The sequence below is a fragment of the Tinamus guttatus genome, unplaced genomic scaffold, assembly GCF_059628265.1.
Source record: "Tinamus guttatus ecotype Peru unplaced genomic scaffold, ASM5962826v1 Tinamus_guttatus_pri_ptg000202l, whole genome shotgun sequence".
NCBI classification, from domain to species: Eukaryota; Metazoa; Chordata; class Aves; order Tinamiformes; family Tinamidae; genus Tinamus; species Tinamus guttatus.
This window is the reverse complement of record NW_028288736.1, coordinates 4,834,796-4,849,920: the sequence shown is the minus strand read 5'-3', so window position 1 is coordinate 4,849,920 and position 15,125 is coordinate 4,834,796. Positions and strand designations below refer to the sequence as shown.

The 15,125-nt window shown below is 41.1% G+C and overlaps 1 protein-coding gene across 1 annotated transcript in view; it reads right to left on the bottom strand.

Annotated features, from left to right (window-relative positions):
- Window positions 1-682: 682 nt before the first annotated feature.
- EMCN (endomucin) overlaps window positions 683-15,125 on the bottom strand; it is a 29,841-nt gene continuing 15,398 nt past the window's right edge. Inside the window, exons 7-12 of the mRNA XM_088524041.1 lie at window positions 13,630-13,725; window positions 11,368-11,392; window positions 10,849-10,910; window positions 5,537-5,641; window positions 2,273-2,346; window positions 683-1,042 (exon numbers count right to left, since the gene is read on the bottom strand). Of these exons, the coding sequence (XP_088380167.1) occupies window positions 1,037-1,042; window positions 2,273-2,346; window positions 5,537-5,641; window positions 10,849-10,910; window positions 11,368-11,392; window positions 13,630-13,725 (368 nt within the window). The 3' untranslated portion in view covers window positions 683-1,036. The remainder of the gene's footprint in view (window positions 1,043-2,272; window positions 2,347-5,536; window positions 5,642-10,848; window positions 10,911-11,367; window positions 11,393-13,629; window positions 13,726-15,125) is intronic.

Genomic DNA, 15,125 nt, shown 5'->3' with positions numbered 1-15,125 from the left:
AAATCAATGGAGCTTCTCAACAGCCTATCAGAGTCAGTGGATTGAGACTGAGCAGATGCTCTTGTTAATATAATTTTCAAGCATTTATATTTCTAGAAGAGCAGGATACATGCAGGTAGAAGCACTCCTTGATATTTCTGAAGTGATAGCTCTGTATAAATTAAGGTAGTCTGTAATTATTATTTGAAGCATTCTTCAGGCTTCTATAGCTATTAAATAATGAACAGGAATCCCATGCATTACTCAGAACATAGGGAAGAAAGTTTGTCTGTAAAGCTGTTTATCACATTGACCTCTACTGTGCTCCACAAATTACAGAGGAGACTACATATATATATGGCACATGTAATGCAGCAATTAGCCGAGGAACTGCTCATGGAAATAAAGTAGAAATAAAGTGGAAATAAACTGTATTGCCTGCTACATTACAAGGACAACATTCAGCAATTTACAGAACTTCAAAGAACCTCAGTGCCAGGAATATTCCTCCCCTTCACAGAAACGCACACTTCAGCATTTCATCCAGACATCCCCTCCTGTAAACATTTATGACAAGCAAAGTGTGTGCTACAATGAGGAGCTGCATGGAACTCACTGAACTAGTTTTTGAGCTGATAATTTGCCCAGTACTGTTTCAAGGCCCTGTTTGCATTTTGCTACATACAATTAAAAGAACCCTATCTACCAAAAGTTCAACAAAGTATGTTAATGTATTACCTCCTACATGTATAGAAAACATTTTATATAATTACTAGCCAAACTTCATCTGATTTTAACATTATCTTCAATCTTCTTGAGGGCTTTCCTGCTTTTACTCTATACGGAAATAATAAATACATAAGATACACCAGTTATTAAGCCATCAATAAAGCACATTTCATTCCACAAGGAACAGGAGGCATTTAAGGTTTGGAAGTAAAGAGCTGGTCATTAACACAAGTGTCCTGTCTGGCTAGAAGCTTCAACTGCTCCATATTTCCTGTGAAACTGCAGCTTTGCTGGGAAGTTCTTCCACATAGTGATAAAACAGGCTGCTTCACATCTGAAATGACAACATCTCAAGATTACTGTTCCAGGAAAGTTATTTAGGACCATAATAGTATGTTGAAATGAATAACAGGGTAAATCCCACATGAAACAGACATCAAAGAGTAAATTCACTGTCCAGGATGAGGTCCTACACTCACAGAACCAGAACCAGCTGCGAGGTTTTCAGTAACGTAAGGTAAAATTGTGTTCTGCTGCTCTGATTCAAAGGGCAAAGTAGCTTGGTAACAAGCTACTTGCAGAAGTGAGAATGGGCTGAAAAGGTCAGAGATGTTTTACACAAGGGTCTTTCCACATTTATCATCAACCAGATCTCTCTTAGTGGAGGTTGATGGCACCTGTTTTAGGGGTGCTTCATCATGAAATATTGTTGCAATGTTGGTGCTTATCCTGGGTCCAACACAGCTGCTTCACCTCATGTCCTGGCCCACCCTAACACATGCTCTGATACCTCTTCCTCAGGCCACCCTTCTCATCTGCCTTCCCCCTGTACCCTGCTCAGGCAGGACCCTTCCAGCAGGACCTTTCCCAGAGTCACTGCCGCCTCCTCTTCCTTCTCCCTCCTTCAACAAAGGACGCTGCTTGCTGAGGAAGGTTCATACATGAAGATGCATAACCTGCTTCTCAAACAGCAGCCTTCACAGGTGCTCTGACAGTCCCTGCCTTTGCACACATAAGAATAGAGGTTAACACTGCCAGTTTTCCATGCTAGCAATCAAGAATTTTCAGCTATAAGGAAGCACTTCAACAAAAGTGCTTGAATTTGTATAATGTGAAACGGTCAGAAACTTTTCTGGAAACCAAAGAAGGCTGAATACTTCTGGGTATCAAGTTTCCTTTTATAGGCAACCGGCCTTAAAAAAACTATTACTTTCTTGCACATACAAAAGACAAATGACTTCGGCAGTTACAATCAGGAAGTGAATATTTAGAAGTCAAAGCTAAAATGCTATGTCTGCAAAGGTCTGCTCCCGGGAGGCGGCAGGTTCCTAAGTTGCTGTTGACTTTATTAGCCTCAGTTTATTTGGGATTCTTGTTCATGACAGTTTGCTCAAAATGAACTTTTTAAAGTAATTGCCACTTGAGGCTTCCACCAACAGAAATCACTATTTTCTCTTATAGGCATTTTTGAGCATTTTTAGCTCCTTTCTTTAGTTACATGTCAAAATACTAAAATTAACAAATATTAACTTTATAGGAAGCAAGACAAAGAAAACGAACTCACATATTTATTACTGACGTGCGAAGAAGAATCATCACGTTGTCGAGTTTTATTCTTCCCCTGAGATGAATGCTCTCCTAAGAAAAAAAGAAAACACATTTGTGGATATAAAGAGAAGACAAATGAGTCTAGCAGGAACACATCCCAGACCACTGTACGAACTAGCCAGTCTCCCTGTCAGACATACTTAACAAGCAAAATCTACCCACACAATAGATTTTCACTTCTCTCTTGGTAGTTTATAGCTGATTCCATGTATAATTTCCTCTCAGACAGTAGGGTACTACCAAGAATTACTTCCAAGTAGGTTCTGAAAAGGTTAGAAAAAAGTTTTAAATTAATTTTAAACTACCATTGTAGCATTAAATTATAAAAAGCTACATCTATAAAATATTTTTTTATGGTATCACTGACAGTAATTCAGTTCCTCCAAAGTAGGAAAACAACCATTTAACAACTTTAGTGAGTAATTGCAGACAGCTCTCACTCCTCCTTCCCTGGAGAAGCTGAGCTACTGCCAGCAATTACACGCATACAAATACACCTCCAGATGAGAAGATGTTTACAGTTGTCCTGATTCCAAGCCTACGTACCAGGAACATCAGTGGGACGACTTTGCATCATAGATTCTGGCACACAGAGGAAAAGAGAATCACAGCCCCAGATGCGACAGAGCCCCTTATAAACAGACATTAGCTCAGTGGAACCCAAATACACTCGGAAAAAAAGCCTGCTGCCTCTCTGCTCACTTGTGAAAAACAGTTTAATTCCCAGTACAAGAGATGCAAGAAAGTGAAGAGATGCACTAAATTCTAGTAGAAGTAAATTTGTATTAAATAGTTTGCATACGATGTATAGCCTGGGGTTGAAAAACTACAACACAAATGAGGAATACAACAAATTAACTGATTAGGCATTTAATTAATTAGCAGTCAAATGAAACAGTTGCAATCCACCAGGAAGAAAACAGAAAAGGGTAGTTAACAGTTTTCAGGCAGCTTTTCTTGGCAGCAATCTGGGCTCTTAAATTTAGTGCAGCCTTGCAGAGATGAGTAGAAAACTTTGTATCCAATGGAAGTCTATGAGAAATCCTGAAAGTGGTTTAACAATAAAGTGCTGAAATTGTTTTCACTTCCAAGTGTTCAATCTGGGATAAAATTATTTCAGAAACATTATAAAACTGTTGCCAACTTAGTGCTTGAGAAGTTTTGATGATGTTAAATTTCATCTGAAAAAACTCTCAGCAACTACTTCAACAATCCACTATATAAATTTAGAGAAAAAAAGGAAAGCACTTTTTTCTGGCACACACACAAAAAATTATTTCGGCAAGATTAACACATTTTGATAAGTTTTCATTAGATAAAAATCTGCTTTTTTAAAGATAAAGAACACATACCAGTTGGAATACTTGTACAGTTTTCTATTAACAAACTAGATAGATTTTCAAGAACTGTCCTCATTTTTTTATTTCCCTTTCTTTCTTCTGCAGAAGAAAGCAATTGCTCCTTGCTTCTTGTTCAATATAAAGAAGTAACTGTTTCAATGGGGTCCAAAAGAGGGAAATTTTAAAAAACGAGTAGGGGGAATTTACTGAAAAATAAATTACTGTTAAGAGGAGGAAACTTCAATTGTGGCAGAACTATCAATATTTTGCCATCAGTTCCACTCTCAGCTGGTAACTCTGAGCTAGAAAGGAGGCAGACTTGTATAGCAGATCCATACTTGTTAGTACAGAGAAAATAACACTTCTAAGGACACACTGCAAAGCCAGCGCAGCTCCCTGGATAACTTCTCATTGCCTTCCCAAAGCCAAGAGGCTTTGGATCAGGTTATAAAATGCATGAGGTCACGCTTGCGACAGAAAGCAGACTGCTTGATCCCTACCTGCCAACTGCTGTGGGGCTCTAATCGTGGTGGATTTGCCTTAATGTTGGACCAGGGAACCCAGCACACATGGACAGTCACGTTCCCTGCCTGGAGTTCCTGGTGCTATAGACCTGTCCCAGGGAATATTTTAAGGAACTGCCTTACATATAGAGGAACATTAACATCCCCTAGTAATATCAGTGAATGTCTGCTGGGAGTTTGAGGTAAAGGGTTAAACAGCTCTATGCCATTTTGTCACTATTGCTCGTGCTCTCCAGAGAGCAGGTGCGTGGCAAGAATTCTGGAATAAAACTAAGTTATTGCTGCTCTACGATTGCTAATGCATTTGAAGGTATTAGCATTACAGAGTCTATGGTCATTAGTGCCAACTAACTATTCCGTGATGAAGACAGACGGATTATATTCGGGAGAGGAAATGGGCACACAGGCACTCTCTGATCATGAGCAATGAGGGTAGCAAACTGCTTTAGGCACTAAACTGCAAAACACTTTGAGACTGCTCAGAATTGTCTAGATCAGTTTTAAAATCTGATCACTCTACAGTTTGATGCTGTGCTAAATATCCAACTGCGAAGCAGAGCAAATTCAGAAGAATGTTCAGGTTAGTTGCAAGTGTGAGGACATTTCTATCAATTTCAAAATAGCCTTAACTGGTAGAAATAAATTCCAAGACTGTGAAAATATATTCCCTCCTCCCCAAACCCTCATTCCCTAGAAACAATGGATTAGAGCTTGTGTGCCATAAGGGAAACTGACAAAACAATCCTCGTGTTTAGTGTTTTGTTAGAGCAGATGATATTTTAATTGATTGAAAGAACCGTTAAGCACTGAACTGTGAGACCAGTGGAGAAAACGTGTCTCGCCTAAAATCTCTCTCTTTTCAGTATTTCCACATGTAGTGGTGCTAGTCTAGACAGATTACCTACACACTTCGAAGACTGCAGTTAAGGAAGAAAAAGTGCAGTTACATAAAAGTACATAACTTTATGTATATAGCAAAAGAGCTAGACAGCGAAATTGGAGAAAATTTGTCTTTTGGTGATTCTGGACTGTGCATTTAGTGAGGGCGAACTTAAAACTCTAGCAGTGCACACTAGGAGATGAAAAGTGTCAAGACAGGCTGGAACCACCCGCTTCTCCCCGTGTATTTGTACAGCATCTAGCACAAAGTTAGCCTAGAGTCGGACAATTCCATTTTATAGGTAGCACTGCATTTTCTGATAATGCTTGGAAAATTCACTGTGAACCTCTCTATTCTGTTGAAGTAATTGAGTAAACTGTGAAAAGCAGGAGATTAGGGACCTGGTAAAAATTATTTGGCATATTAACCAAGCGCTTCCAGCTGCGCAGCTGTAAGTGCAATGTGACCCCTTTTACCTGTGGTCCTGCCTTGGGACACCTCTCCTGTTGGACTAGGAGTTGGGAGCTCATATAGATTAGCAGAGGGCAGTGAGAAGCCAACCTCATATAAATCACGCACTTCTACAAAAACTGAAAGAAATGATGCACAGTTTGAGAAAGAGGCCTTAGGTAGAGTATCTGGAAAATGAAATTATACTGAGACTGATATAGAAATTACATTTAACATGTAGTTGCAAAACCTTCTATTAAGCTTTTCTTGTTCCTCTCATCCCCCAACACTGCGTCTATCTGTTGATTTTTCTGAAATAGGATTGTAAACACAAAGACACAGGCAAAACAAAGTCTCTAAACATTACTGTAGACAGATCTATACTACTATACTATATACAGATCTATACTATACTATCTGTACTATATACAGATCTATAGTTGAACTATCTGACTTACTGCTACAGGATGTCATAGATCTCAGAAAGAATAAAACAAATTGATGGAAGTAAAAGCCACTGAGGACAATTAAGCACAAGATTCAGGTAAACTCCAAGGCATAGATTGCTGGAACACTCCTATATGGAGGTTGTATTCCTGTATCTCCTCCCTAGTTTTTATTCTTCCCTTGGTGTCCCTGGCCAGCTGCTGCCTGCATACCTCCCGTGCTTGCACGAGACAAGAGCCAGCCCTGCCTCAGCTCCTATAGCCAGCACTGCTCTTGTCTTTGGGGCCCTCATGAAACACTTTCCTTGGAGCCCGAGCCCAGGTTCACCCAGGGTAGCTGGCAGTTTGGCATGGGCACACTCTGATGCTCTCTGCATGCGCCCTCCTGGGAGCAGCTGTCATCCTTTAACAGGATGAGGATGGGCAGCTGTTTTAAGCTGTGTTCTTAGCTCTTGGTGCTTCGGCATACTTGTTTAAATGGCCTGGGAAGCAGATGGAGTACACAGAGGACTATGCAAAGTTACAAGTTTAAGCTGGAAAAGTAATAGTACATTAATTAAAATGCAAGACTTTCTGATAAACTAAACTTTCGCTTGTGCAGTAATGGAGTTGGAGAGGGGCAGATGCTACACTCACAAATATACGAATGCCTGACTGCTAATGTTGCATCCCAATGCTTGCATATGTGATTAACTAAGGGGTTTATAACCAGCTGAAATAGAGACTGAATAAAAGAAATTCTGAAACTCTCAAACACTTTTTGTCTCATGTTTATAGGAGGCTGTTGAATTAATCTCACTTAAAAAAAAACCCTATTTTTTCCCATTTGATTCAGAAGCTGAATGCATTATTCAGATTGCGCAACAAAATATGAGAATTAGGAGATCACATTAGTACGGAAAGTCTTTGACCTGGACAAAGGCCATTTTGAGTTTAGTGGGAAAGCTGGAAGAAGAAGCACGTAAGAAATTGGCTTTGACATACAAGTAGGTTGTGCTGCATCGCAGATTACATTGTCTATAAGAAAAAATAAGTTAAACTGTTACTTCACTGTAATATCTGCTGCTGAGAAATTGTTCATAAGTGCCAGTCTAGTTTGGAACAAAGAATTACAATAAGTCTTTCACTCTGAAGAAAATATGATTGCAGAGACTTGGCTTTTATAAAAGTATAAAACTGCCTCTGCAGGTAGAGGGGATCTAAATGTTTCCTTTTTGCAAAACTGCAATAAAAGGAGGAGGGGAGCATTAGAGATGCTCGAAAGCAGCACTGAGCAGGACCAAGCCCAGTGCTGCCCGAGTGGAGGCCGCGCTGCAGTGCTGCCCTGGCACCCCAGCACCCTGCAAGCTGCCTGCAGAGAGCTTCTTACCAGCAGCAGCAAGCCAGAGGGTCTGGGCAGCCCCCTGCATCACACATAGGGCACAAGGAGATGCTCAGATGAAGGATCAGAAGGTAACAGCTGCCGAACGTCCAGCAAGAGGGTAGGGGCAATTCTCCCTGCCAGGGGGTACCTCAGAAAGCAGAGGGCTGGGAAGTCAGCTCATGCTCCACTGACACAAACTTCATTGGACCCTCAGCAGTCCCTGATTTTAAGAGGCTGTTTTAAAAACTTAGATATACACAGCTCACAGACTAAATTAGAAGTATAACTGCAGGGATAGGGGGCAGCATGTGCTATTTAATATTTTGACTGCAGTTTTGACCAAAAGTCTCAGTCACAGGTGTGTACAAGCAGATCTTTGTGGTGCAAAAAAACACAAAGCAGAATCCAGTCATGGACTGCATACAGCTGAGCAAATTCATTCTTCAATTTTTATGGAGAAAGAAACCACAACTTCAGGCCACTATACAACAAAAGGTTTAAAAAAGCGGAGGATGAGAAATGAGAAAGAAAATTAAAGCAAAGCAGGTACTTGATCTCTTTGTTGTTTAAAAAGGGGGACCCTTTTTTAAAGGGCAGCTTCTAGGTTTTCTACCTGCAGGGAAAAAAATAGGACACTGAAAGTACAGCTCATAACAGAAGAAAAGAAATAATCAGTGCTATATCCTCAGATTAGTAGGAACATCAGCTTTTACCACTTCTAAGCACATCGCGTAACAGCAGACTGCTCTCAGCTGACCTGCATGACTTATCTTGCAAGCAAAAGGAGGAGGGAAGGGAATTTTCAGTGACAGAGGGCCTCACCTAGAGACCTGCCTTCTTTGCCTGATCCATTCCAGACAAAATGTATGGAGAGAAAGATGAAACTAATAGTGTACATTGAAAAAGGTAATGTTCCACTGTGGAACATGCCCTACATAGCTGTCCTCCCTCTGGCAGGAATAAGATAAATTTTTAGGTTAGGCATATTTTATCAATAACACTGACTGATAAATGTATCGACCTCTTGGATATCAAGTAAAAACTTGCATCATACATCCTTGGCAAATCACTTTTTTTTTTTAATATGTATTTACCACTGAAGAGCCAAACATGCAGCTATGTGGGTTATGTCGAAACTCAAATAAGAAATACTTTTGTGAGTAGATTTTCTAGAGCTCTGTATTTATTCCTTTCAGGAAGAACCGCCTAAACTTGCCCACACAGTAAATATGGAATGGCTCCAATAAGCTCTGCATCTGCACTTGAGTGTGAAAGTTTTGAGATGATTCAGTACACTGAGTTCTTTATCCAGGTTCAGCATTCCTTGTAAGCTGCACAAAGGGGCGCTTACCTTGCACCAGGTGCTGCAGTTCCCAGGCAAACATGTCTGAGGATTTCAGTGTTTAGTTTTGTCTGTTTGCTTTTTACTTTACATCAGTTCTTAACCAGTGGTGCCCTGGAGCTCACAGCCATCGGCAACTCCACCTTTCAAAGAAGAGCTTTAAAAATTGAAGAACTTGGGGCTCGGTTTTATCCACTCTTCTTGGTGATATGTCTCCATTAGCAACCCCATATTACTTCAGCCTTAATCAAATATGGTTATTTTCCCTGTGTTCTTTCATGCTAATTTTAGGTATTTTGCAATAATATTCTTGATTATATAATCAGATTTAATTTATCTATGCTTCTGAAGAAAAGGATAATCTATCTCTTTTTTTTTTTTCCTTTTATTTTTTAATTTATAGGCAGAATTATAGTCAGAATCTGATGTTAGCAGGCCCATCTAAGATAGATGGGGGTAAACTGCCCTCTGGAAACATGTTATCTATTCCAACAGACTACGCGCAGTAGTAGCATCTTTTTCAAATGGATAAGCATCCTAAAACACTTGAAAATACTTGAATGAGTAAGGAATATTTCTGTAAGGAAACACCTTCCTGAATGCTTTTAATTAAGAAGTAAAGCATCTTTAAAAACTTGGGGAAAAAAATGTACTTCAATTTTCATGAAATTGAATTTAATTTTGAAACATATAAAGATGTAAAAATTCAAGAGAAAATGATAGCTGGTTTAAGTATGAATTGTATTAATGAGATCAGGGCAAGAATCTTATCTTCTAAGTGGTATGACTCATATCTTCCAATTATAGCATGCCTTCATCATACTTCAGTGAAAAAGAATATCAAGCATCCTCTAGATGGAAGAAATTCAAAAAAAAAAAAAAAAAAAAGATGAACCAGTAGCTACTTAATACGTATCAAACCTCATCTTGTGAAAAAATAGTGCGCCTGAGTCTTTTCTCACTTACGCTGATGCAAAACACAGGTAACTCCACAGCTGTCCATGAAACTTGTGTGAGGGAGGATCCATACAAGAATGCCTATGAATCCTGCTCTCTAACTTCATTCAGCTTCTAAAAGAATTACTGTGATTTTAATGTAAACATACACACAACTCCATACTCTTTGGATAGACTTATAAATCCTATCCCAAGAGATATAGACAGATAGATCCCAGACAACACAGCTCTGAAATGCAGTCTCTTGCTTGCCAACATCTAGTTTGCATTGGCTAGGGACAGAACCAGCTGCGAGGGACCACAGCTTTTTCCTTCCTAGCACTGCAGCATGCCTCTCTGCTACTAGAAAACTCTAAAAGTGTCACTGGGGAGTAGATAGTCAGAAGTCTACGAAAGATGTTTAGAGAGACTTTTTTCCTGGAGGATGTATAAGCCAAAGATGGCAGCAGGAGCAAAAGTGGAAGCCACAAGGCCAAGGGAGAGAATTACGATGAGTGAGGAAGTTTCACCGTGCAAAGATCAACCTTGGCACATTTAACTTTTCTGTTTGAAAAGCTGGGAAGCAGATTAGGCAGAATTTTGGTCCGCTCCAGTCCTATTTTGTTTTACTCTGTTTCTTGCAGGACCTATTACCGTCTCCATCTCTTAGCTTAGATAGATGGTATTTTAATTTATTTTGTGCACATTATCTATAAACTCTATTTCTTCCTTTTGTTTTATTATACACATACTTCGTAAGAAACTAGATCAGCTAGGCACAGGACAGAGGAATCTGTAACAAGAGCAGGATTTGGAATATAAGGGCTGGCTGGCTGCCAGGCTGGCTGAACATGGCAAACAGCAGTTCCAGCAGACATCTGTTTACATACAGCACTGTCTCCCAAACGCTTTGGCTAGTGAAGTATTATTAGTCAGACAAGCAGCATAGCCAGAACTAGCCAACAAATATCACGGTCACTGTTACTTCAAATGTGCCTAGTAGCAGGTCACTTACCAGCAACAATTTCAAAACATAATTTTCCCTTAAACTGTCACAGTTCTCACTCCCAAGCATAAGTATCACACCATGCATCTGGTCTACAGCTTCACACCTCCCAGTCTGGGAGGATTCATATTGTAGGGGAACCCTTGGCAGTGACTTCGACCTGACAGGAACTGAAGATGGTTGGAACTGACATTCCCAAACTCCTCCTCCGTGGACTCTGACATGTGTGTGCACCCAGCACTCACCAGTCTCAGCAGAAGTTGTCTTTACGGAAAGAAGCTTCACGCCCTCTTTATCGGACTGGGCCCTGTTGAAGACAAAAGACATTTCAGCATAGAGACAGCATGCAGCTCTGGTACGTCATCAGCTAAGCAAAGAGTACGATGCAGAGACAGCAACTACACCAGGGCACCCTGGATGCTGAAAGGCACCAGGTGCTTGAATTGGGTTTTGCATAGGATCATGTGTAGGACATGTGTAAGACTGGGCCAATGGGCCTTGCATCGCAAGATAAACCATTCATCTGTTTCAAAGGACTCCCTGCAAAACAGCTCAAGGCATCCGGTTTCTGCTCATGCTGGGACAGCTGGTTATCCTGCATACAGGTGTAACAGGTGTACAAAAACTGCAGGCAAATCACTTTGCCCTGCAGTTCTTTTAGAGGCAGCAGCCATTTATCAAAGAAAAACACATGCAGAATCTGCTGCATTCGCAAGTGCATTGTGATAGATCCTAAAGAAATACAAAGACAGGATTCAACCTACTGTTCAGTTCCATTCTCTTGTCTCTCTGAAAAAGAAACAAAGTCAATATCATTTTGAATGCTAGAACTCAGTTTAGTAAAACATTTAAACACAGTTATTGCTGTCTGCAGCAGAAGACTTAGTGTGATTCCGTGGTATTGCATTAAATACTTCCACACAATCAACCCGTAGGAGCGGTCACTGTCCCTTTTCTGGTTCCTCTTCTCAAAAAATCACCCTGCCAGCCACTTAAGTGAACTGACACTGTTCAAACCAACAGTTCTGAAAGCCAGGGAGCAAAGCACATGGCCTGAGAAAGTGCACAGCTCAAGATATCTGCGGTTGGAATTCATCTGCGGTTGGAATTCAGGACGGCCTTGCAGCCCCAAGCTGCTAGATGCTGTCGCCCTATTGTAACCCACAGTGGTGCTGGCCACAAAGGCTTCCTCCAGACCTCCAGAGCACAAGCCCTGGCCTTGCAGGGGGAGAGCAAGGAGCCCTGCAAGGCTAGGGCTTCTGCCCAGTTGAGTGCCATAACTCCCATGCCCAAGAGTCACTAAACTCCCATCCAAGGACAAGAAACAAATGTTCACGGACTTTGGAGAGAGAAAAAGCAGTCTGAAAAAACACCTTTTTCTCTGCAGCTCATAAATGTCCTAGTTAGTGCTAGGTAGCTAAAGGTGAGTATGTAAGAGTTTTTGAGTATGTAACAACTGAACTGTGAGAGAAACTGGTAAGGGCAACAAGGGAACACGCTGCCAGGCTGGATGCGTAGGGGGCTTAATCTAAATCAAACCAGGAGGTGCTTGGAGAAGAGAGTATAGCCTGTAGAGGTTATGTACACCTATGCCTAAGGGGTAACTGAGATGTGGTTGTAGGGCTCTCAGTTTTAGAGCAGGGTTCTTAAACTGGCAGTTAAGTGTCCAGTTTTCCCCTTTGAACTAGCCCTCTGAAATTTGGGAATGGAGTCCTTGAGCAAAGACTAAGTGGCAAGGCGCCTGCTAATTTGCTGCTGACCAATTACGGTTGTCACACTCTGAATGTTTCTGAGTGGTAGCCCGTCATCCCAGCCAACAAGAAATGCATTTCTCCCCCCCAGATGAATCATATACTGAACATATTTTATTCTAATGTGCTGGTGTGGACAGATGGACGGGGTTAGGGGGTTGTATCATAAACATGGAGCTAATTCGTATTCTGCTACACTGGTCATAGGGCTTTCAGTCTGCAGAGGAAGCAACCTTGAGGAAAGACCTGAGCAAATCCTGCAAAAAAAGAATCACAGATGGCTACTCTAGTTTCCAAGGGAATTTACTAGCAGGCTGCATGCTGGCATTTGTATGTGGGGGAGAGGGGCCTGGAAAATAAATCTTCTTCAGCCAAAATCTTTACCTCTTGATTCTGAACAGTCAGTAATTTCCTAAGCAGGGCTCACTATCTTCTTTCTATTTGCTGCTGGTTTTGAATGCTATTTACCAAATTGGTTGTGACACACTATTTTCCTTGATCTACAGCTTCAGCACCATGTTGTGAGTTTACATTTCTGAGGCCCAGAGATTTCACAGTTAAATTTCTACACAGATCTCTTAATTAACGTCAATGAACAGGGAGAGAAAAAACACAGTCTGGATCCAAATATACATACCCATTTAATAGAGAATTGCATTTGCCTATGGCCCTCTCTGGCAACTCTGTAAAATACTTGGCAAATAGAATTTAATGGAGTCATATCTCCATTATCTTAAGTATTTCACAGACATCAGGTGCTGGCTTTGGCTGATCTGTCAAAATGACTATAAAAAAAAAGTTTGCTCAGGGATTTCATGCTCATGTGTATACTGTAACTGGAAATTAACAGACAAATATGAATACTGAGCATTCCTTAGAAAAAAGGATTGATTTTCCTATTTCCTCCATTTAGAGAAGAGCTGAAATGAATACAGGTGATTGTCTTAATATCTCCAAACTTATTTTGCATCTTTGTTTTCCACTAAGTAGACTGACTGTGACCTCCTTGTAGCCACAAAACAGGAAATGAAAAGCTGTATGGCAGTATATGTTTTGCAAAAATTGCAGCCATTTTTACTACCTCTATTCTTTACATCATTTTAAAAAAATGCAGTATTACTTTCCTACTTTAGGCAAAACACTTTTAAATCAGGAAAATTTCTTATTCTACAGCAACATCTAGAGCTACAGCAACCTTAAAAAAACCTGAGATCTTTCAATAATAAAAAGCTTAGTGATCCTCGTTATTCCCCCCCACCTTGGAAAGCAAAGTACCTGGTGTTTTCTTCTGGCACATTCTGTACAAGGCCACCAGGGAGAAGACGGAAAGGGTAATTACTATCAAGGTGATCACAATCGGCAGGATAACACCTGCAAAAGAGGGTGAACATCATTTTGCCTGCTGCCTCTTGCTTGCATGTCATCCCTACACAGGCACTCACACACGCAAATGCAAGAGGAATCTCAAGCTCCTCCTTCCATGGCAACTTCCCCAAACGTTAGAGGTTTCTCAGGAGCAGGGTAACCTGCTGCTCCTGCTATTCCTCACACACCCACCCGGTGTCAGGCTTGCAGCCTTTTTGAAGGGAGGCCCCTTCCTTCCCCCATCCTTAGTCATCCCCCAGCCTGGCGTTCCCCGCAGTCGCACAGCTCTTCAGAGCCAGCTTGCACCTAGGTTTCTGGAGGAGAGCGAGGTTTTAACATCTTCCCCGGTGGCACCACCGTAATCTCGATGAAAATATTCATGATTCACCCCACTGTTGATAGCCCCTAAAGGTTTTACAAAACAGTTCGTTTCAGGATCAAATTTTTGTTGCATGTGACTTTTTCGGGAGTGGGAGAAGGATGAGATTTTTTTTTGGTGTGTGTGTGGGGGGTGGTTCAGATGAGAAAGACTCATCTGAAATTCAGTGACTAAAGTAATTATTTCTCTTTAACATTGTAAGTGCCAAAAGACACCAAGGAGTTACATAATACAGCAACATTCCCCTCAGCACTCATACCCAGGGATAGAAAATGCAAGCTCTCTTTTTCAAATGAGGACATTTCTTCCCTTTTATTATTTCCCACCATCTGCCATTTCCTGACAGGTGTTTCCCAGCCAAGAAGTAGAAAGGAAAGAATTATGTAATGAAGAGAGAAGCTTTGCTGGGGGCAGGCCCAGTTTCTCTCCATTTATTATTATTATTTTTTTTTTTTCTCAAATTTAGCAGGCTGTTACCTGCTGCCTGGCAAGGACAGCTCTGGCCCAGGCCCGGGGGCTGCAGCGGGAGCCCTGGGTGAGCTCCAGCTCCAGCCCTCGGCCTGCTGGTCCTCCAGCTCCCACCCTCCCGGGCTGCCCGCACTGGGGCACATAGGGCAGCCTGGTGGCTTCCTCCCCCAAGGATTTAGGAACCCTTAAATATAACATGACCTGTTGCCAAAGGAGGTGGGGATCGAGGCTGAAAGACGCACATTTTTCTGTAACAGTCCAGCAAGTCAGAGCATATTTAGAAATGGCATCTTAACTGGCTCTTGATGACAAATGATTTGCTAAGCCAGTGTTCTGGATTTAGAGGGAAGACCTGCAGTAACAATCTCGCTCTGCAGATGCATACTTTTAAAATCAGTATGTTAAATAATATGCACCATCCAAATACTTAGTGCCTGAAAAGTTTCCAGAAGATGCCCCCTTAGCCCTGCCTCCATCTTCCCATCACAAAACAAATGATACATGCGTATAGTACATTAACTACAATATATCCATAACAAAATATATCCTTAACAATATA